General features: G+C 52.4%; 1 protein-coding gene across 2 annotated transcripts in view; it reads left to right on the top strand.

Moving 5' to 3' along the window:
- The window catches only part of SLX9 (SLX9 ribosome biogenesis factor), a 110,640-nt gene that overhangs the window by 1,403 nt on the left and 87,812 nt on the right, over positions 1-21,425 (top strand). For both annotated transcript variants that reach the window (XM_074968193.1, XM_074968192.1), the window contains exon 2: positions 8,404-8,512. In XM_074968193.1, the coding sequence (XP_074824294.1) occupies positions 8,404-8,512 (109 nt within the window). The remainder of the gene's footprint in view (positions 1-8,403; positions 8,513-21,425) is intronic.

The following is a 21,425-nucleotide window of genomic DNA, read 5'->3' as shown; positions in this document are numbered from 1 at the left end:
TCCATCAGAACTTGCAAAGCCGCCCCATCCTCACTTAAATCTCTCCTTGAAACATGCCTTTCCCTTCATCCCTACACATGGTTCCTGTTGGCACCAGTTATGTTGGCGGCCACCAGAGACTCCAGTCTTCCATTCTGTGGCCAACGCCCTGCTCCTTGTTTATGTGTCTTTTTACCTGCCTGCTGCTGTTTAAATGCTGGGTTGTGAGCTCTCAGGAGAACTCTTGTCACATTCTGGGAGAAGCAGGAAAGACAATCCATGGTGACTGGGCAACACTGGGAGGTCTATAGTGACTGAAGGGGGTTTTAGCCCACTAAAGCTTATGCCCAAATAAATTTGTTAGTCTCTAAGGTGCCACAAGGACGCCTCGTTTTTGTTTGTTTGCTTTATAGTTGATCACTGACCTGATGCAATAGTGGAGTGTCTAGGAAAAGGGTGTAAAAGCTTTTGATTTAAGGGATTATGTAAGGTATTAGTCTCAGCCTTGTTCAGAGAAGTAACAAAAAGTACTCCGTTTGAGTATCTGTTGTTGAGTGTTTATTGCATTTGGCACTTTTAATCTTTAAAGTTGTTTACAAACATTTTGGAACATCCCCATGAGATACTCCAGGAAAATACTTTTATTCCTATCTCCGTGAATGAGAAAATGAGACAACAAGGCCTGGGGTGCGGGGCACTTGCAGGCTTAAGCTAGTGGAAATGGTGGATTCTCTGTAACTTGAAGTCTTTAAACCATGGTTTGAGGACTTCAGTAACTCAGCCAGAGGTTAGGGGTCTGTTATAGGAGTGGGAGGGTGAGGTTCTGAGGCACATTCAGGTATTGTCTCAACAAACAGAAAAGCTGATGAGATTGGATCTGTTTTTCAAACCCTGTGTTTAAATATTCTTGAATGGCAGAGACGTATGCATGGCTTATCTTTTTTGTGTGTTTTTGCAAACTGGTTTCTTTCACTTCTTGTTGATCATGTTTGAAAGCTCACAGTCAGGGCTTGTCTTCACTACAGCTGCTGGTCGATTTAAGCTACGCAATTTGAGTTATGTTAACAGCGTAACTCAAGTTGACGTAGCTTGGATCTACTTACCTCGGGGTCCACAGTACGCTGTTGATGGGAGACGCTCTCCCACCAACACTGCTTCTGCCTCTTGTTAAGGTGGAGTACAGAAATTGTTGGGAGACTGCTCTCCCATTAATTGAGCGTGTCTTCCCTAGACCTGCATCGGTTGCAGCAACGCCGATTTAGCTCCGTAGTGAAGACAGGCCCTTAGAGTAAGAATCTGAGATATGGAACAGAGAGACTAGCTGAGATGTTACATAAATCTTAGTTGCTTACAAGTCCATCTGGCCTGCATTGCTGCTTTTGTGAAAGGTGTCAGAGATGTTGACTGTGAGATATTGGTAGATGGAGGAGAGTGAGAAGCTACAGGGTTCCTGTACCACTGAAGGCACTGTGAATTGCTTTCTGTTCATTAGTATTCTTAAGAGCATTTCTGTAGAAGACACTGGAGCACAACCAAAAAGATTTTTCTCGCCAGCAGGGCTTTGCAGATGAACAGTGGGCAAGATCAAATGCCCTTACTTTTGTCCTATCTGAGGTAAGCAGAATTGGAATTTTGTCCCAAAGGAAAACAGATGAGCTCTTAAGGAAAATAGCGCTAGCAGGATGTTGGGTTTAGGGATGGAAGAACCTTGAAAATGTCATTTGATCTTCAGACCTCTTAAACCAAACTTCAGACTCATTCATAAGAGCGGCCAGACCGGGTCAGACCAAAGGTCCATCTAGCCCAGTGTCCTGTCTTCTGACAATGGCCAGTGCCAGGTGCCCCAGAGGAAATGACCAGAACAGGGAATCATCAAGTGATCCATCCCCTGTCGCCCATTCCCAGCTTCAAACCCCTTGCACAGGTGGTCACTAATGGAGCATTCTGCATGGCCAGGTGCCCAGCTTGAAGCAGCTGGGCCCTGGTTTTCAGAAGTGTTGAGCTCTCACCCGAACTCATTAGAACAGGTTTCAGAGTAGCAGCTGTGTTAGTCTGTATTCGCAAAAAGAAAAGGAGGACTTGTGGCACCTTAGAGACTAACCAATTTATTTGAGCATAAATTTATTTGATGCATCCGATGAAGTGAGCTGTAGCTCACGAAAGCTTATGCTCAGATAAATTTGCTAGTCTCTAAGGTGCCACAAGTACTCCTTTTATTCATTAGAACAGGGGTTCCCAAACTTGTTGCTGGCACAACCCCATTTTAATGCATATTTCCACCTGGGACTCCAGACAGCACGGAGGATGCCATTTTGAAGAGCGAAGTGGTGTTCTCCGCACAGTGTGACCGTGCATGCACCGGAATGTGAGGTCACACCGCAAGGAGGATGCCATTTTGTAGAGGAAAATAGCATCCTCCCTGAATAGTGACGTCACACACATTGTACATGTGAGGTCACTCTGTGCAGAGCAAAATGGCGTCTTCTGCACAGTAGGGATCGCCGTGCAGAGGTCGTGACCCTCTCTTTGGGAACCGCTCCATTAGAAGTTGTGGTTGCTTAGCACCTCCGGCAGCCTGGCAGGGCCGCTGGCTCTCGGTGGCCTTTCTGTTTGTTTCCCTCCATATTTACTCACTGGGCTCATTGGGCTGTTTAATTTCTGTGCCCTGAATATAGACAGGCTACAGAAATGCCCAGTATGCTGAAAAATTAGGGGTGCCTGATCCCTGAGGGACCTGAAGTTTATGGTCACTTGTGGATTTTGGCTTTAAATTTCCCAGTCAGTTCCCATGCTTTAGAAACCCTCACCATTTCACAGGAATGTTGTGCAGATAATTCATTATTGTTTGTGAGGCTTGGGTGATACAGCAGTCAGCACCATAGAGTTCTCAAGGAAATTAATAATTCTGTATTCGGTCCAGGGTTTGGTTGGTGTGCAGTGAGTGAAGCAGGGACCACACACTGAGAGATGAGGATAAAAACAAATATTGAACAGATGCCTCTTATCTTGTGAGCCCATCCACCCAGTGCACTGAATGAGGCAGGGGTCCTCTGGAAAAGATAGTATTCGATCATGTAATTAAAGACTGTATCACAATGCACATGCACAAGGGCACTAAATTAAAGATTGCACCATCAGCATTAACTTTAGCTTTCCTAACTCTTGTGTGCTTGGCTTTTCAACTTACAACTGCGTTCAGAGAATGTTGTTTATTTGTGTGTCACTAGACTCTAGCCAACAGACAATGAACCGTTCTATCAAATTCTTCCAAGCAATGCAGGCAATGTAAATGCATCAGTAAGGTGAAAGAGCCTAAGAAGGAGTGTCACATGTACAATAAGAGAGTGAATTTTAGTGCTCTCCTCTCCTCTCTTTCTTTGGCTCTTATTACCATATCCTGGTGTAGCTGAGAGAAATTTTCTGTTAAAATCTGTCTTGGTCTCTCCCTCTGTGTTAATAACAACAACTCTCATGTGCAGTGATCGTGACTGTGTGTTTAATGTGTACGTGCAGGGAGGAGTTCGTCTGTCATCTTTCACCCTCTGCCATCTCCTCTTCGCCCACACCTTGTTGCCTGCGTGAGTCACAGGACTATTTTTCATTGAAAGAGTATAATTTGTGGTGCAGGTGCAGTTAATGGTTTGGGGCCTGCTAAACCAAATCTGAGTAATCTCTTCTTCAGACTTCTTAAATATGCTAATATTTAAAAAAAAAACCAAGCAAGGTGCAAAATTCTACATTTCTGTGACTGTTCCTTGTGTAGTAGCATAACATCACTGTATCCCGGAGTGGGCAAACTTTTTGGCCCAAGGGCCATATCGGGGAATAGAAATTGTATGGCGGGCCATGAATGCTCACAAAATTGGAGTGGGGATCCGGGTTCTAGGGTGGGGCTGGGGATGAGGAGTTTGGGGTGTAGGAGGGTGCTCCAGGCTGGGACTGAGGGGTTCGGAGGGCAGGAGGGGGATCAGGGCTGGGGCATGGGGATTGGGGCGTGGGGAGAGGCTCGGGGTGCAGGCTCCGAGTGGCGTTTACCTCAAGCAGCTCCTGGAAGCAGTGGCATGTCCCTTCTCCGGCTCCTACATGGAGGTGCAGCCAGGCAGCTCTGTGTGCTGCAGCATCTGCAGGCGCTGCCCCCGCAGCTCCCATTGGACAGCTGGAGGGGGCCATTGTAGCGCGTAGTAGTTGGAGCGGGGCCATGCCGACCCCTGCTATATTTCCTTGTTTAACTGAGGACATGTGCCCTGCAGAACAATCAGAAGTCTGGAATAAGGGAACTATGCTGCATGAAGTCCCCTCGTTTTCTTTTCACCCCCACGTTTATTGAATGTGAGCTAGAACATTGCTGGAAGAATGTTATGGAAACAGTTAAGAGAGCAACAATGAAAATGTGGCTTTCAGAGGCCACATTTTCACGCTTTTCCCTACAACCATGAAGGCTAGAAACTTAGCTTCTTTTTACAAAATGAAAGCTGAGATTCTCAAAGTCACATGACTCTAGTAGCTGGGGCTTTAAATATTATGAGACTTATAGTACTGAAGAGTTGGGAACAGTGAAGGTCTCTAAAGAGAAATAGCTGTCCTCTCTGATCTGTGCTCTCATTTCTAGATGGAGTCTTTTTTGACAACACTCCATTAAGAAGGAACTTGCACTTCCTTCATTATATTGAAATAGTGTCTGTTTTTAAATGTCTATGACGTAGCCCAGGGTATAGTCTGGACTGTTGAATTGCTGTGTCCCTTTAATTCTCCAGCCCAGGGTGCCTTTTACACTGCTCTGCAGTGAAAAGCCACCAACATGTAAAGTCACTTCCAGCCAAGTTACATGAATGCTCTTCCAGCCACTCATGAACTACATATAGGGCGCTACCTGCAAATTCTTGGTCCCAGCCTTGCACCCAAGAAATGTACATCTTGCACTGTCCAGCACACTACTGAACAATGCAAGCTCATTAATAGCTCGTCATTTCATCAAAGGAAATGATTATGCACCAGCCTTTGTTAACGTGAGTAGAGATTCCCCAAACACTTCAAGCAAAACACACTGGTTTAGATAAAACTAATTTATTAACTAAAGGAAGATAGATTCTAAGTGATAAGACATAAAGGTCAGAATTGGTTACAAAAGAAATAAAACATAAACACGCAAGCTATTTCCTAAGCTTTAACAAGGTGAATTGTTCTAAAAGCAGAATACTTTTTCTCACTCAAAAGCTTTCAGCAGTCTGTACTGGCTGGAAAAACCTCTAGGCCAGACCACTCCCCCCAGTTCCAAAAGCTTCCTTTGTCTTCCAAGCCATCTTGCTGCCATGGCCTTTCCCACCGCCCCCCCTTCTTATATCCTGACCCTTTGTCCTGGAAAAGTCCTTGCTGGGTCATGGGGTCAGGCAGTTCCATGGCGCTGGTGAGCTGCCTGCTGTACTTCAGGTGAATTGTAAATTTCTGGTTTACAACTCCCCCGCTGGTGAATCTCCCATTGAACAGGTAATGGCCGTTTAGCCCCTCGCTGGCAAGCCAGGGTGCTTTTGCCTTTGATAAAATGGTCTGAGGGTGTTACCCAGAACTACAGCATATTTCAGTAACAATCTTAAGCAAAATCTCCTAGCTCCACATTTAGTGTTGATACGCGCATTTTAACAGGACAGTGACGTTCAGTGGATTATGCACTTTCAAATGATACCTCACAAGGCGTACATTGTACACAATATAACCATATAAAAGTGGTGAACGTGGGATGCAGGGTGTCACATAGGGTATGGGGTGTCCCAATGTCTCGAATGTGTGTGTGACCCAGAGGCACATTGGAGGTTCACTGTTCCATGTCAGCAACTCTTGCCAGGCCTGACAAACTCACTGCACCTGACACATTGCTGTTATGATACCAAATATAGCCAGTGACCTGCTTGTCTGCCCTAGAACCGGCCCTGATGGCCTGTCCTTCAGTAATGCTGGAGGAGTTCAGTGTTCAGCTCGGTGGGTTATGCAGTAGTTCTAGGTGGATGCCAGGACTGAGAAGGTTGGAGTCTGCTCTTGTAGTCCTGCAGTACTGTGCCCACACTAAGGGATGTATTGGTATAACTGTTATGGTAAGAAATGATACTCTTAACCACCGACAGTGATAAGACGAAAAGAATCATCTGACCGGACACCACAGAGTGGATGAAACCACACTCTTGATCCTTACATTGATTGCTTCAGAAAAAAATGACTGAAATGACTGAAGTCTTTAAACCACGATTTGAGGACTTCAGTAGCTCAGACATAGGTGAGAGGTTTTTCGCAGGAGTGGGTGGGTGAGGTTCTGTGGCTTGCGTTGTGCAGGAGGTCGGACTAGATGATCATAATGGTCCCTTCTGACCTTAGTATCTATGAAATCCTTAACAAGCTTCACATCTACCACAGTCTCTCCACCGCCGAGAGAACAGCCATGCAGTCCCTGAAATCCAACCACCAGAGAGTGATCAAACCAGCAGAGAAAGGGGGTGCCATTGTAATCCTCAACCATGATAGCGACGTTAACAAGGCCAACTTACTATAAAGAACTCAAAGAAGACCCCACACCACACTTTACCCAGGAGTTTAAGGATATCATCTAATCCTTCCCCCCCAAAAATCCAAGAGAAACTCTACAAACTCATCCCCCTGATCTTAGGAGACTTGCAGCCCTGTTTCCAGACTGAAGGGGCTTGGCTAGCCAAATGGGCCCACACCACTGGTGGCTACTTGTGGCTATCCTTAAATGTGCTTAGAAGAGACTGTGACACTCTGTACCCTAAAGCAAGGCCCTGGCACCCCCAAATTCACCATAGTAATATAATTAGAATATGTTTTGTACAAAATATGCTTTGTAAGGGATCATTCTAAAAGTCTTGATCTGTTGAACATTGATATCCTGTTGGATTGTATATGCTGTTGTATCTGAAGTTGTGAATATTGACTATGTACCAGTATTTAAAATGTGTTTGCTCCTGGGGTGACACCCACAAGGTAGTTTACATCCAGTTTAGTCAGCATATTGGGAATGGACTACAAGGTGGATAGAAAGCTGGCTAGATCATTGGGCTCAACAGGTAGTGATCAATAGCTCCGTGTAATGGTCTCAAGTTGCAGTGGGGGAGGTTTAGGTTGGATATTAGGAAAAACTTTTTCACTAGGAGGGTGATGAAGCACTGGAATGGGTTACCTAGGGAGGTGGTGGAATCTGCATCCTTAGAGGTTTTTAAGGTCAGGCTTGACAAAGCCCTGGCTGGGATGATTTAATTGGGGATTGGTCCTGCTTTGAGCAGGGGGTTGGACTAGATGACCTCCTGAGGTCCCTTCCAACCCTGATATTCTATGATATTCAAGCTGATGGCCCATTAAGTAACACAATAGGCCTTAGAAGAAGCTTGTGCCCACCCTGTGGATAATGGATGCTATGACTCATCGAAGCACGCAATGGCATGTGACCAGATCATGGGACACTGGACTCCATCTTGTGCCTGTAGTTTTCCATGAACTGTGCTGTGGGCTTTGTTTGGGACAATGAAGTTTCTGCCACATGGGAGAAGCTGTTAAAGGAGGAAGTGATATAATCACTTGTCCTCACTCCCCCAGAACTTAACACCTGGAACAAAGACTGGACTGGGGAGGTGGTCCCAGGCGGGAAAGGAGGAATCCCAGCCTGTGTATGGAAGATTGGTGAACTGTTTGTAGCACCGGGGTGAGACACTGCTTGATTCAAATCCTGTCTAGTGTATAGAACTTAGATTGCGATTTTGTTTTATGTCTTAGGTAACCTGTTTTGATCTGTTCACTATTACTTATAATCACTTAAAATCTGTTTTATATTTTACCTAAAAACAGTGTAGTTTGAGTGAAGTGCATGAAAAAAATCTTAGCTCAGTTAATAAAAATCTGTTCATGTCCTCTCCACATTGAGGGAGGGGCGGACTGGGTAATAAACTTACACTGGTCAGGTTTTTGACCAGGGCAAGACTGTACAGCTCTGGGGTCCTAGGCTGGGGAGCTGGGGGGAACTAACTGGAGCCTCTCTCTTTTTGGTTCAAGAGTGGCTGGCGAAAGCGGGGTGTGTCCCTCCCTGTGAATGCTTGTGTGAGTGCAGGACCTTGAGGGGTTTGCAGCTTGTCACATTATCACAGTGTGAAAGGGAGTGCAGGTTGGTGAGACAGAGGGCTCAGTGGTACCCCAGTTCCACATTGCACCCCGGGAATGCCCATCACAGACACTCATACATATTTGTAGTAAAAAACAATGAGCTGGAAACCAGTAGTTTGGCTGTGTCCTCTGAGGCATGGCACACATTTTACATACCATGAACCAATGGGCTACTATGTGGTGGCTATTGGAGGGTAGGCCTGAACTTTGCAATTATTTTATTCCTCTCAATATTAAAGTGCATGTTTAACTTTGTCTTTGGCTCAGGACTGGGCTTTTTTGTCCTCTGACGTCTTTGTTGGGATGAAGATTGATCCCAAAACTCTGGTGAAGAAGTTGGATTTGGACTCCCGAAGCATTGTCTCAGCCCAGACAGGTAAGGGGCGCTCTGTAGGGAGCGATAACTGCCAGACTGAGCACCTCTCTTCTGTAAGAGAGGGGGGTGTTTGTACCTGCTGCGGGGTTGGCTGGATTTCAGTTGCCTCGTTGGGATCTCAGGACTGAGGTTCTGTACCCACTGGGATCTTGTATCATGCTCATAGCTAGGCATATAGCTATGTGCATGTTGAATCAGGTGACCATCAGAAGTAAACATGAAGAAGTCAGTGCTGTTATTCCTTTGCACCTCTGAGCCCAGGTGAAATCTGGTGGTGGCCTGAAGGAAGAGCAGGTGTGCAATCACAGAATATAAACATGTTCTGAGCTGAGTAGTTAGTGCGGATTCAAACAGTAGCCATCTTAGATTGTAGAAAGACTCCTGCGAGGAACCTCACTTACCTTAGCTGTGTTTGGATGTGTGTGTTCAGCATCTGGCCTTGCAGTGCCTGTGAACAATTAATACAAGGAGAATGAAATCACCTGCTAAATTGTGATGCATGCATGACCTTGGGTCCGAGGAGAGGGTTTTAAAACTGGGTTCCAAGTGAGGGTTGGAGGTGGCAGTTAAGCTTTTGCCTTGCTCTTCATTGAGCCTTCCCTGCCCTTCTTTGGGTCCGTCATAAAACAAACCGTGAGAGGAAGAAGAGAGAGGACTGGGAGGGAGCACTATGGACCCTCATCTGTTCCCTCTCCACAGGATGCTGAGTGGCGGCCAAGCCGACTCCACTCTCGCGTTCCGAAGCGGAAAGCGGGTGCGAAGCTAATCTCAGTCCTGGGCTGGAACTACGGCTCGATGTACACTCTGATTCTCATCAGCATTTTCTTGTCCAAGTTTATTTTCTTCCTGAAAATTAATAGTGGTAACAAATAGCATGCAGTGCCTTTACTTTCCTTCACCATTACAGCCAGCCTGCGTCCTCTTGCCTCAAACGGGCTAAAGACAAAACCGGCCAGTGTCGCAGGCAGGGTAGTGATTGGTGGTGACGTGGAGCAGCCCGAGTGCACGGATCGATGGTGTTGGTACTGTGGCGTGAGGGAGCAGCAAGGTTGGATCAGGACACGTTAGCCCATGAAGGCAGCCTCCTGGGAGGTGCTAGGTGCTTTGTTCCATGACCAGCTTGCCTCTGTCTATGTGTCGGCAGGGCTGGGGGGAGAGGTACATAACCTACCTTCATAATTTGCGTAAACCATAGACTGTCACAGGCTGGCGGTCTGAGTCTCGCACTGCAGACCACAGCTGTACGCTGGTGGCTAGGCCTGGTTTATAAATAGACCCGTGCTGCTGGTCTCCGTGGAGCGCTGATGATGCAGATGTGCAGTGGCTGGCAATATTTAACCCTCTCCTGAGATTCTAAAGGCTGCTTTCTTCCAGACAGCGGTGTGCCGACCCCCCACCTTCTGTTCAGCCTCTTCCTTTTGATTGAGACTTTTGGGGCCGAAGGCTGTGACTGGAGACCAGTGGGGCAGAAAGGAGGTGCTTTTTCTTCCCTCCCTGGGCCCCTTCCTCTCCTGTTGCTCTGGAACCCAGGGGCGTTGACTTGCTATGGAAATCCGTGCACATTTTTTGTATGAATTCAGTGAACTCTAGCTGGGTCTTGCCTACAGCAGCTGACCACCCCAGAGGGAGAAGAGAAGGGTCAGCCAGTTTGAGAGGTATGTGCTTTGTCCCCAGGGATCATTGTGCACAGGGGAGAGCATCCCCCGTGGGGGAGTTCAGCCTGATTTCTCCCGTGGCCTTGGATCTGTGGGTGGAGGTGAACAGGAATTCTCCTACACACGCTGTTGTTTTAAGGCTCAGTAGCAAAGCACAGAAGTGTTTCTCTCCCACCCGCTTTGCCAGCCCTGAGAAGGTTGGGTTCACAGACTCCGCCGGTACCCTGCTGCGGGTCCGGGAAGAGTGCAGGAGAGGCTGGATTTTGCTCCATTTGAAAGCGGGTACACCGCATTTGAAGCGGTTGTTTCCTGATGCCCTCGCTGCAGGAGTGTGCCGCGCTCTGTAAGCCTGACGTGGCCAGGGGTGCCTGCCCCTGCCCGGAGCTGTGTGAATCGCCACGTCCTGCGGGCAGCGCCACACAGGGCTCTTGTCTGACTGCCAGCTACGTGCTAGCATCTGCGGCGGGGCCGCCGTGCAGAAGTGAACGCGGGAGCCAGGCAAAGCCCCACGGGCTGCTTGGGGTGCTTCCGGAGCTGAAAGGGGCCTCGCCACCAGCAAGGGTCAGGAATGGCCCCACTGCTGGGGAAGAGGTGGATTTGGGCTCCAGTCACTGTGGCTCCGGTGCGCTCTGTGTGGCCAGGCTCCGTCTACACTGCCAAAACCCACCACGGCAGCGTCTCAGAGCCGGGCCTATAGGCTCGCTGCGGTGCTAGCCATAGCAGGGTGGGCGCTCATGCTCAGGAGCCTGGTGCGGGGAGGGGAGGTTGCGGAGCCTGAGCTCCTGCTGAGGGGGAACAGCCACCCTGCTAGGTCTAGCACTGCAGTGTGAGCCCCGGGCCCCGAGACTGGCTGCTGCTTGTGTGGCTTCTTTGATGGCAGTGTAGAGCCAGGGAGTGGGGAGGCCCCATCTCTGCAGCTCCTGGCTCGTCGGGGCTAGGGAACGGCTCTTATTGCTTCCGGACTGGTCAGAGGCAGGGAGCCCAACAGCTGCTGCCCTGGGGGGCTGACTGGGAGGGACAAAGGGCTCTGGGGTTCCCCTTCCTATTTCTCTGTGTAGAATGAGACTGGCTGCCGGAGTCTCTGTTTCCCACTAGTGGTCTAGCTAACCCATCTCCCAGATGTCCCGGGTGACCTCTTCCTCTCCTGGTGTTCTGAGTCCTGCCCTCTGGCTCCCCACATTCCCTTGATCTGCCCCCCGCTTTGATTCCCCCGTCCATCTGGTCTCCCCCGCCCCTTCCCCAGCAGCCAGTCTCCACTGCTGGGGTGGGGCCCAGCGACCAGACTCTCCCTTCCCTGTCTGCAGCAGGAAGTTTTAGACCCCTGCTGCTCTGGAGTGCAGCCAGTGGGGGATGGGGGGCAGAAACAGGTTGTCAGCTATCTGGGCAGGGACCATCTTTGTACAGCACCTGGCACAGTGGGGTCTTTGGTGATGCCTGGGGTTCCTGGGCACTAGGATCATAATTTTCCCCATACGTGCTCCCCCGGGTGGCCAGCTGCAGAGGTGCGCTGCCTGTATCTTTGGTTTGGGGGCGCTTTTGTTGTAGCAGCTGCTCAGCATCAATGGCGTCTTCCCTTTCTCCCCTTCCCAGGGGACAGCAGCTGGGCTGGCTTTTGTTAGGTGGGGAGCAGGGGGAAGAGCGGCATTGCTGACTCGAAGTTGGCAGGGGGATGGCACCCCTCCATCGCTAGGCCCGTGCTCCCCGCCTTCCTGCACTGTTTCCTGGCTTCGGTTCCATGGTTTCACGCCAGCTGCAACAGCAGTGTAGGAGAACATGGAAGACTTGGGGGCCCCTACCCCTCAATGCCACATACATACTCCTCTCTCTGGAAGGGATAGCAAGGTGCTAGCACGGCCCTGACCTCCCGCTATTGCAAGGGGGAGGTGTGTGTGTTTCTAACACACGTGCGCGCACATTGGAAGTAGCAGGCTGTGGCCGGGGTGGTGCTGGGGCCAGTGTGATGGAGACCAGTCCTGAGGAATAATTTGGATGAATTTTTCCCAGCTCCCAGTTTTGGGAAGGAACAGCTGACGTTTGGTTTTTAGTGCTCTTGGCTTTTTAAAAATCCTTGCTGATTATTTTCTGCCTGGAATCTCCCTCAGCCACGTGAAGACACCGCTTCCCTCCCCCCGCTCCCCACAAACCCACCCCCCAAAACCCAGGGGACTTCATTTGCACCACTGGCTTGACCTAATTGACCATTTGGCCAGCGTTGGCGGTCTTGCCAGCTGTGATGTTAGTTAGGGCCACGCAGTGTCGGTGCACGCACTGTGGGTTACTGACATGGGCTGTTGGCTGTCGTTCCTGTCACCCCAGGGCAGGTGGGGGGCTCCCGGCTGCCCCTGGGGCTCCCTGCTTCCAGCCCGCCTGCTGCATGGAGGCTCCTGGCTCCCCGCTCGGAGCCTGGTAGCCAGCTGGACTCTGGGTGTGGAGCTCTCCACTGGGAACCTAGGTGGGTGGCTGCCGTGCCCCAAGCTGGGAGACTCAGTGCAGCCAGGCTCCTGGTGAGGAGCTGATAGCTGGGTTGGGGTGTGTGTGTGGCGGGGGGGAGGTTGGCGGTGGCAGCGGCTATGTTCCCAGCGGGTAGCCGATAGCCAGGTTGAGGGGGGCGGTAGCTATGTTCCCAGCGGGTAGCCGATAGACAGGTTGGGGGGGGGGTAGCTATGTTCTCAGCGGGTAGCCGATAGCCAGGTTGAGGGGGGCGGTAGCTATGTTCCCAGTGGGTAGCCGATAGCCAGGTTGAGGGGGGCGGTAGCTATGTTCCCAGCGGGTAGCCGATAGCCAGGTTGAGGGGGGCGGTAGCTATGTTCCCAGTGGGTAGCCGATAGCCAGGTTGAGGGGGGCGGTAGCTATGTTCCCAGCGGGTAGCCGATAGCCAGGTTGAGGGGGGCGGTAGCTATGTTCCCAGCGGGTAGCCGATAGCCAGGTTGAGGGGGGCGGTAGCTATGTTCCCAGCGGGTAGCCGATAGCCAGGTTGGAGGGGGGGAGCTATGTTCCCAGCGGGTAGCCGATAGCCAGGTTGGAGGGGGGGAGCTATGTTCCCAGCGGGTAGCCGATAGCCAGGTTGAGGGGGGCGGTAGCTATGTTCCCAGCGGGTAGCCGATAGCCAGGTTGGAGGGGGGGGAGCTATGTTCCCTGCAGGTAGCTGATAGCCAGGTTGGGGCGGGGGGGGGAGCTATGTTCCCTGCGGGCAGCTGAGAGCCCGGAGGCAGCTGCAGTCCTGGTGGGGAGCTGTACGTGGAGCTGAGAGCCTGGGCTCCCCACGCCACCCCTCTTCAGTCAGTGGAAATGTTCCTGTTGATTACTGGCATGCTGCCTTTTTTCATTATTATTATTATTTCTTATTTTTGCTGGCACCCTTGCATGTATCATCAGTCCACAGTGCGTCCCTCTTACTCTTTGCTCGGAAGGCTTTGGCTCCAGCTCGTGAGCAGCGTCTGCTGCAGCACTGGCCAAGGCCTTGCCGTGTTAAGCAAGGCAAGGATGCGAACGTGTCCAGTCTGTGTTAGGAATAGTTTCACGAGAACTCTTGAAGATCCCTGCAAAGGGGGTGAGAGAAAAATGAAAATTAATGTCTAAAGACAAAGACATGTGCATCCTTTCGGTGCGCGTAAAAAAAGGGAAGTGTGTGCGTTCATGTGTGGAGCTCTGCTAGTCGCCCAGGCCTCCCCGGGCGTGGACCCATTCACACCGAAGCTCCCTGGTTTTGATGTGCTCTAGACCCTGGAGCCGGTTCTCCGTCATTGGTGCATCTTGACCGTCGCACACGGGTAGAAAAGGGCGGCCAGCGTGGGAGCCTCTACTAGCTAGTTAAGCTCTCGAGTCACTCCCCTTTGAATGATGACTTCCTGCTGGTACAGTTGAGTTTCCACACTGCCATTGTGTAAGTCAAACGCCTTACCATAGCCTAACCCAGGCAAAGCCATGTTCTGCTCCTACGAGAGAGTAACTCTCAGCCGGTAGAGCCCCTGCAGCGTGGGAATTAGCTACTTCCGACACAGGCAGGAGTAACGGAGCGTGAGGAGTTTTGCTCTGGCATTCTTTATTGTTCACATTTGCTTCTTGAAACGGAGATGTCAAGTGTTGATCTGACAGCCCATCACCCTGTAACCCCTTTTGCCAAGAGTAGATGATGAAGCACTTGTGGAATGCTATGAACGTCTGGACTACCCTGAGAAACTTCCCTCTCCCTCGGCCTTCGCCTCCGACTCACTGGGCATGGGAGTGGCCACGAGACCTGCTGCTGTGAAGGGGCAGAAAGTCCGACTGGTTAGGTTGAGAATCGCATGTGAAGCGTCTAGGTTTGATTTAGAGCCTTAGAGCAGGGGCGGGCAAACCTTTTGGCCTGAGGGCCACATCTGGGTATGGAAATTGTATGGCGGGCCATGAATGCTCATGAAATTGGGGGATGGAGGGTGGGAAGGCTCCCACTGGGTGTGCAGGCTGTGGGGTGGGGCTGGGGATGAGGGTTTGGGGGTGCAGGAGAGTGCTCCAGACTGGGATGGAGGGGTTTGAAGGGTGGGAGGGGGATCAGGGCTGGGGCAAGGGGTTGGGGCACGGGAGGGAATCGGGGGGGCAGGCTCTGGGTGGTGCTTACCTCAAGCAGCTCCCAGAAATAGCGGCATGTCCCCCCTCCGGCTCCTATGTGGAGGCGAGGCCAGGTGGCTCTGTGCACTGCCTTGTCTGCAGGCGCCGCTCCTGCAGCTCCCGTTCACTGTGGTTCCCAGCCAATGGGAGCGGCGCTTGGGGTGGGGGCAGCATGCGGAGCCCCCCGGCTGCCCCTATGTGTAAGAGCCGGAAGAGGCATGAGCCGCTGCTTCCAGGAGCCGTGCAGAGTAGGGCAAGGCCCTGACCCCGCTCCCCATCTGGAGCACCAGAGCAGGGCAAGCCTCAGACCCTGCTTCCCGGTGGGAGCTCGAGGGTCGGATTAAAACATCTGGAGGGCTGGATGTGGCACTCGGGCTGTGGTTTGCCCACTTCTGCCTTAGAGGAAGAGCTCCTCTTCCCTTCTCTTGCTGTGACGAATGGGCTAACGCTACAGGGAGCTTCGTGCTCATTTCGTGCTCATTCTGCTGTATCTGACAATGAGGGCAGCACTGTTCCCTCAAGGGCCTTTGGCTCTCTCATGCTGCTCACCCAGGCTGATCCTGTCTCTTTACCGTCAGCTGCATTTGTGCCTCTGGTATTGTTCCTCCTAGTTCCCCCTTTCTGAGGTCACCTGGCACCTTGTCTGAAATGCCCAGCACCGCCCCCCACAGACCAGGTGTACCAGGGTGACGGCATTCTGACAGCGACCACAGGCATCTTGCATTCCTTGAACATGGTGAACGAAATTCTGTATTTGGGGTGGGGGGACTGCCGCTGAATTGTATTAAGTGCTGGGCTCTAGTGTTCCGACGTGGAGAAGGCTGCCTGCCCTCCCAGGGGGAGTACAGGAGATATCTAACTGCTTCTTTACAGCCAGCTGTGTGCTGAGGGGGAGATCGTCGAAGGCCCCAGAGTGGGTAGGCACCCTGCTCTCCAGCACGTTTCATTGCCGTGCTCCCGGTCACTGCGAGGGGCTGTCCAGTCCCCGGAGCTCGGAGCAGCACTCCCTGTTTATCTCCGAGTCACCGGCTAAACTCTCCTGGGTCATTGTTCCAGGCAGGCACCTCTGAACTCGCGCTAGTACTTGCATCTCAAGAATCTGGCTCTACCAGCATGGGGACATGGCGTTTTCTCATTACTGCCTGCATCACCTCTGCCACCGCCAGGCCGGTCACCTCCAGAGTCCCAGGAAGGAAGCTGACCTCTAGCAATGGTTCTGCATCACAGACAGAGGGCCCTTTAGCTTTCCCATCCAGTGCCTTAGGGTTGCCATCCGGGTAGCTTTTTAAACTGTGCTCAGCTATTTCTACCCTATCCTACCTGTCTTGCTTTTAGGTTCCTGGTCTACATAAAGGCCAGATGGTAGCGATGTTTAATGTCTTCATTTAGTTGAAGTGACTCTCCTGCATATGGCTCAAAGTAGAAAATATCTGCCAATCTGGCAATTGAAACCCCAGAGATAGTCAGCTATTTCTCCAACCAAGATCCACAGGGACAGACTTTCCTTGGAGGGTCCGAGGTGATGGTGTGGTTTGCCCCTGGGAAGCGCACTCAGCCGTGGCCTCTGCCTTGCCGTCCCTGCCCTGTCGCATCTCAGCTCCTGTAGGTGCTGCTGTAATGCAGACAACGGGCCCCGCTGTGCTAGGTGCTGTACCCAGACATAGCAGAAACAACCCCTGCCCCAATGAGCATGCAGTGAAAAACACCCCCAGCAGGGGGCGTGACTGTTGTCCGGGCTGGGGCAGGGAGCACAGGCCAGGGGACCAGAACCACGCTCTTGCCTAGGCGAGTAAGCGCACAGTTGGCGGGTAGCAGCTTGTAACGTACGAGAGGTATAAAACGGGCCACGTGGGTGGCTGCTCTTCCCTGCCCGGGGGCGTCTCGCATTGATGTGGGGGAGCAGACGGTCTGTGGGCGAGAGTCGGCCTGTGCCGAAGGAAGGGTGGAGGCGGCGAGGCTGCAATGCTGCCTTGACCCACGGGGGGGAGCTTAGTCACAAGCCAAGGCCCAGCAGTAGGGCGGCTGGCCGCTCAGCTGGGAAAACACTTGTTGGGGCCCTCGGCTGAACTCATCAGCACTGCTCATCTCACTGTTCGCCAGGCGGGGCCAGCAGCAGGCTCTGGGTGGTGCAGGGCATTTTTCGACTCTGCAGCTCCATGTCTGCGTGTCCTAGGCTCGGATCCCAGCTCCCAATTTCATTTCTTCCCCGGAGCGTGGCCATGACTTTCTCAGGGTCCAGGAAGCCTTTCTCCACAGCCACGCTCGTGTGTGTGTAACAGAAGCGAGTCCCCCTTGGGCACGAGAGAGAGGCGCTGTCATCCCTCGCTTCCTACCTGCTGCCGTCCCGGGTGGATTCCCCACCCGAGCTGTGTTTGCTTTTCAGGAGGGAGTAAGTCATCCTCCTTTGTTCAGCCGCTCAGGTAACCCCTGAAGGGATCCAACAGGAGATGGGCACGTCAGGGCCTTCGCTCTGTCTGTGGATCTGAATCTGGCGCTTGGCCAGCTGGTGGAGCCGCTCTGAACCCGTATGGACTCTTCTCTGTGGTCCTGGGGCCATGATGGCGAAGCTGTGGCTGAACGGCTCCATGGGAATTACACCTGCCGTACTCCGTTCCTCTCCCTCCGGCACCTCTGGGGGTGAGAATGTTCCACCCCCGTGTGTCCAGCTCCCTCCTTGCTCTTCATGCCCTGCCCTCACCCTGGAAAGCTTCCCGCAAGATTCCCATCGAAACCCATCGCTTCTCTGCCGCAGGCAGGCTCATCCCACCAGCCCCTTGGGGTCCAGGGATCCTCTGTCCAGGAGACTTACAGAACCTCTTGTATCTCTTCGATCCAGCTATAGGGAGAAGCCCAGTGAAGAAACTGCCTTTCCTGAGCGTTTGTCCCAGGGATAGGTGCAGTGCTACCTGCAGCCAGATCGCGTGTTCTAGCGGGCCTGTAATCCCCATTCTACCAGGGCAATGATGGCCTCTAAACCCTTGGGGCTTCCCAAGCTCCGCACGTGGAACTCTGCACCCACCGTCTCTCCTCACGGCTCTCCAGAGCCAGACGCTGCGTCTAGCTGTGTGGGGCTGTGGTCTCCTTCTCCGTCGCGCTCTCCTTCTGGGGCTTGTTGCTGTTCCCAGGCCTAGAGAATGGAGCAGGTACCGGAAGGAGGCAGCTAAGTTATTTACCGGGCACTGGAGTTCTTCAGAGTCCACATGACTTCCCTCCTGCCCCCATTGCGCGGCATTGCCTGGCTTTGAATTCATTCTCAGTCCGGGAGGCTGGCTGGGAAGGGAGCTCTGTGCCTGCCAGAGGGGAGCTCTCTGGGGGCAGGATTCTGCATTTGCCCTGCTCACGCGAGGAGTAAGGCACTGCTCAGTGAGCCAAGGGCATCATACTGGCCCTGCGTGGTTCAGTGCACGTGCTAGCCACCGCACCCCCTCTGGGCTCAGAGAGTCTAGCCCCGCATGGCCCAGGGCACGACTGCAAAGGTGACTCTGTGGAGGCGATGCTGTGGAGGACCCTGTTACGAGGACCCACCTGGCCTCTGGCGGGCTAGCCTTGGCCCTGCCTGGGTGTTAGCCCTGAGATGACACTAGCTCTGCTGTAATCCTGGGTTACCGTGAGATGGGTGGGTGAGGGGAGAAGGAGCAGGGACGGAGATCAGCGTCCAGCAGAAGAAGCCGCTCGGACCCAGTGGCGTGGGTCCCGGGGTGAGGGCAGTGCTGGTGAGAGGGCTCTGTCCATGGGCCTGCGTGGCCAGCTGTCTGTCTCTCTCAGCCTATTCCCCCTGCCTGGGCTTCTCTCCAGCTCGCTCTGCCTGAGACGCCCTGGGAGCCGTTTCCTGCCCCCGCAGTCGCTGCTCCTGCCAGATCCTCGACTGTCCTTCCTATGTCCCAGCCCCTCCACTCTCCCAGTGTCCTTTTGGATCTGCTGCTTCCCGCAGTTGCTTCCTTCCTCCTCGGGCTCTGCGGCTGCTCTCCTGGTTCTCTTTTCCCTCAGACGGTTCCCTGGGCAGCTCCGGCAGCACCCCCTGCTTGCAGCTCGTCAGCCTCGCGGTCATGCCATCGGTCTGCTCGGCTTCGCCACGCGTCCTCGCTTGCTCTCTGGCTTTGGCTGCCAACTCAGTAGGGACAATGCCCACTGAATGTTTCCAGCGCCAGCCTCTCCCACTCTGCCATCTCCCCCGGCCTCTCCTCTCCAAGCCTTGTCCCTGCTCTGGCTGCCTTTCACATTACAACTGCAGCTCCCTCCTTTCTGGCCTTCTCGCTACTAATCGTGTGCCCTTTGCAGAACGCTGCTGCCCAAAACCTTCATTAGCTACCCATTGCCCTGTGCATCTAGCTCCAGGCCCCACTGGCACGGAACTGCCCATCTCTGCCACACTCACTCCTGTCCCTGCCTCTAAGCCTACAGCCTAACCACTGCATGAAAACCTGCCCCTTCTCCGTACAGCCTCCCCGGGATAATTCCCTGCAGGCACAGACCTTGAACATTCCCACAACCTTCAGACCTGGGCCCTCCTCCAGCTCCCCAGTGTGTGTCTGTGAGGCAGGAACACGTCTTCCTCTGGGGCCTGGGCAGCGCTCAGCAATGCAAGGCGGAAGGCAGGGTTTCCTCTCCTTGGCTTCAGAAGCTTTACAGTCTGATTTTGATCCTATTTCTGTTTCAGTGGATACGCCCTTCCTCCAGGTCAGCAATCCCAGTTTTAAACTACTGCTGCTTTTTTTTAAATTCCAGGGTGGGATAGTTTTAAAGCCTGTTTTGCTCACAGTGTCCTTCGCACGGAGCATTGTGAGATCATCAGGAGTTTGCTACTGTCCGGTTTCTTCAGTGTTTATATTCAGTTAAGAGCTGTCCCGCTTGCGCACTGTTTGCTTTGGACTGTGTTATGTCCTACTGCGCTGCTTTCAGAAATGGAAAGGGAGGGAAAACTGTTCGTTATTCTGTGAGCTCTTCAACAGAAAGACGAAGGCTTTGTCCGCACTGGGAACTGAACGACAAAACTTTAGTCTTTCAGAGGTGTTGAAAAAACACCCCCCTGAAAGACACAAGTTTTGCTGATGACAAGTCCCGGTGTGAACAGCACGTTGTCGGCAGGAGGGGAAGCTGAGAGCTGGCAGCCAGTTACAGTTACAGAAGCACTTTGAGGAGAGGAAAGTGATCAGGAACAGTCAGCATGGATTCATCAAGGGCAAGTCATGCCTGACTAACCTAATTGCCTTCTATGACGAGATAACTGGCTCTGTGGATGAGGGGAAAGCAGTGGACGTGTTATTCCTTGACTTTAGCAAAGCTTTTGATGTGGTCTCCCACAGTATTCTTGCCAGCAAGTTAAAGTAATATGGGCTGGATGAATGGATAGAAAGTTGGCTAGATCGTCAGGCTCAACGGGCAGTGATCAATGGCTCCATGTCTAGTTGGCAGCTGGTATCAAGTGGAGTGCCCCAAGAGTCAGTCCTGGGGCCAGTTTTGTTCAATATCTTCCTTAATGGTCCAGAGGATGGCGTGGATTGCACCCTCAGCAAGTTTGCAGATGAGAGTAAACTGGGAGGACAGGTAGATACGCTGGAGGGTAGTGATAGGATACAGAGGGCCTTAGACAAATTAGAGGATTGGGCCAAAAGAAATCTGATGAGGTTCAACAAGGACAAGTGCAGAGTCCTGCACTTACGACGGAGGAATCCCATGCACTGCTACAGACTAGGGACCGAATGGCTCGGCAGTAGTTCTGTGGAAAAGGACCTAGGGGTTACAGTGGATGAAAAGCTGGGTATGAGTCAACAGCATGCCGTTGTTGCCAAGAAGGCTAACAGCATCTTGGGCTGTATAAGTAGGAGCACTGCCAGCAGATCAAGAGATGTGATCATTTCCCTCTATTCGGCACTGGTGAGGCCTCATCTGGAGTACTGTGTCCAGTTTTGGGCCCCACACTACAAGAAGGATGTGGAAAAATTGGAAAGAGTCCAGCGGAGGGCAACGAAAATGATTAGGGGACTGGAACACATGATTTATGAGGGGAGGCTGAGGGAACAGGGATTGTTTAGTCTGCAGAAGAGAAGAATGAGGGGGGATTTGATAGCTGCTTTCAACTGCCGGAAAGGGGGTTCCAAAGAGGATGGATCTAGACTGTTCTGAGTGGTAGCAGATGACAGAACAAGGAGTAATGGTCTCAAGTTGCAGTGGGGGAGGTCTAGGTTGGATATTAGGAAACACTATTTCACTAGGAGGGTGGTGAAGCACTGGAATGGGTTACTTAGGGAAGTGGTGGAATTTCCATCCTTAGAGGTTTTTAAGGCCCAGCTTGACAAAGCCCTGGCTGGGATGATTTAGTTGGGGATTGGTCCTTCTTTGAGCAGGGGGTTGGACTAGATGACCTCCTGAGGGCTCTTCCAACCCTGATATTCTGTGATACAGTTCCTTGGTCTCAGCTGGGGCCTGCTCTCCCTTGTCCTCTGAGAACTGCCACTGGTGGGGGGGGGCACTGAGTGTGTCGTGTGCCCAAGGCCTGCCCCAGCATGTGAGGGCCCAGGGGCTGCCACGATGGAGGCCTGCGAGCTGGGGTACACCCACCAAGTGCCCTGCCCAAGGCAATCCTTGCCAGAGTCCTGGGTGGATGATTCCTGGTCCTTTGGCATTGCCTGAGCAGCACAAAGGGAGCAGAACCAGCCCCAGAGTGTCAGTTG

Source organism: Natator depressus, chromosome 11 (assembly GCF_965152275.1).
Source record: "Natator depressus isolate rNatDep1 chromosome 11, rNatDep2.hap1, whole genome shotgun sequence".
In the NCBI taxonomy this organism is placed as follows: domain Eukaryota; kingdom Metazoa; phylum Chordata; order Testudines; family Cheloniidae; genus Natator; species Natator depressus.
This window is presented reverse-complemented; position numbering and strand designations above follow the sequence as displayed.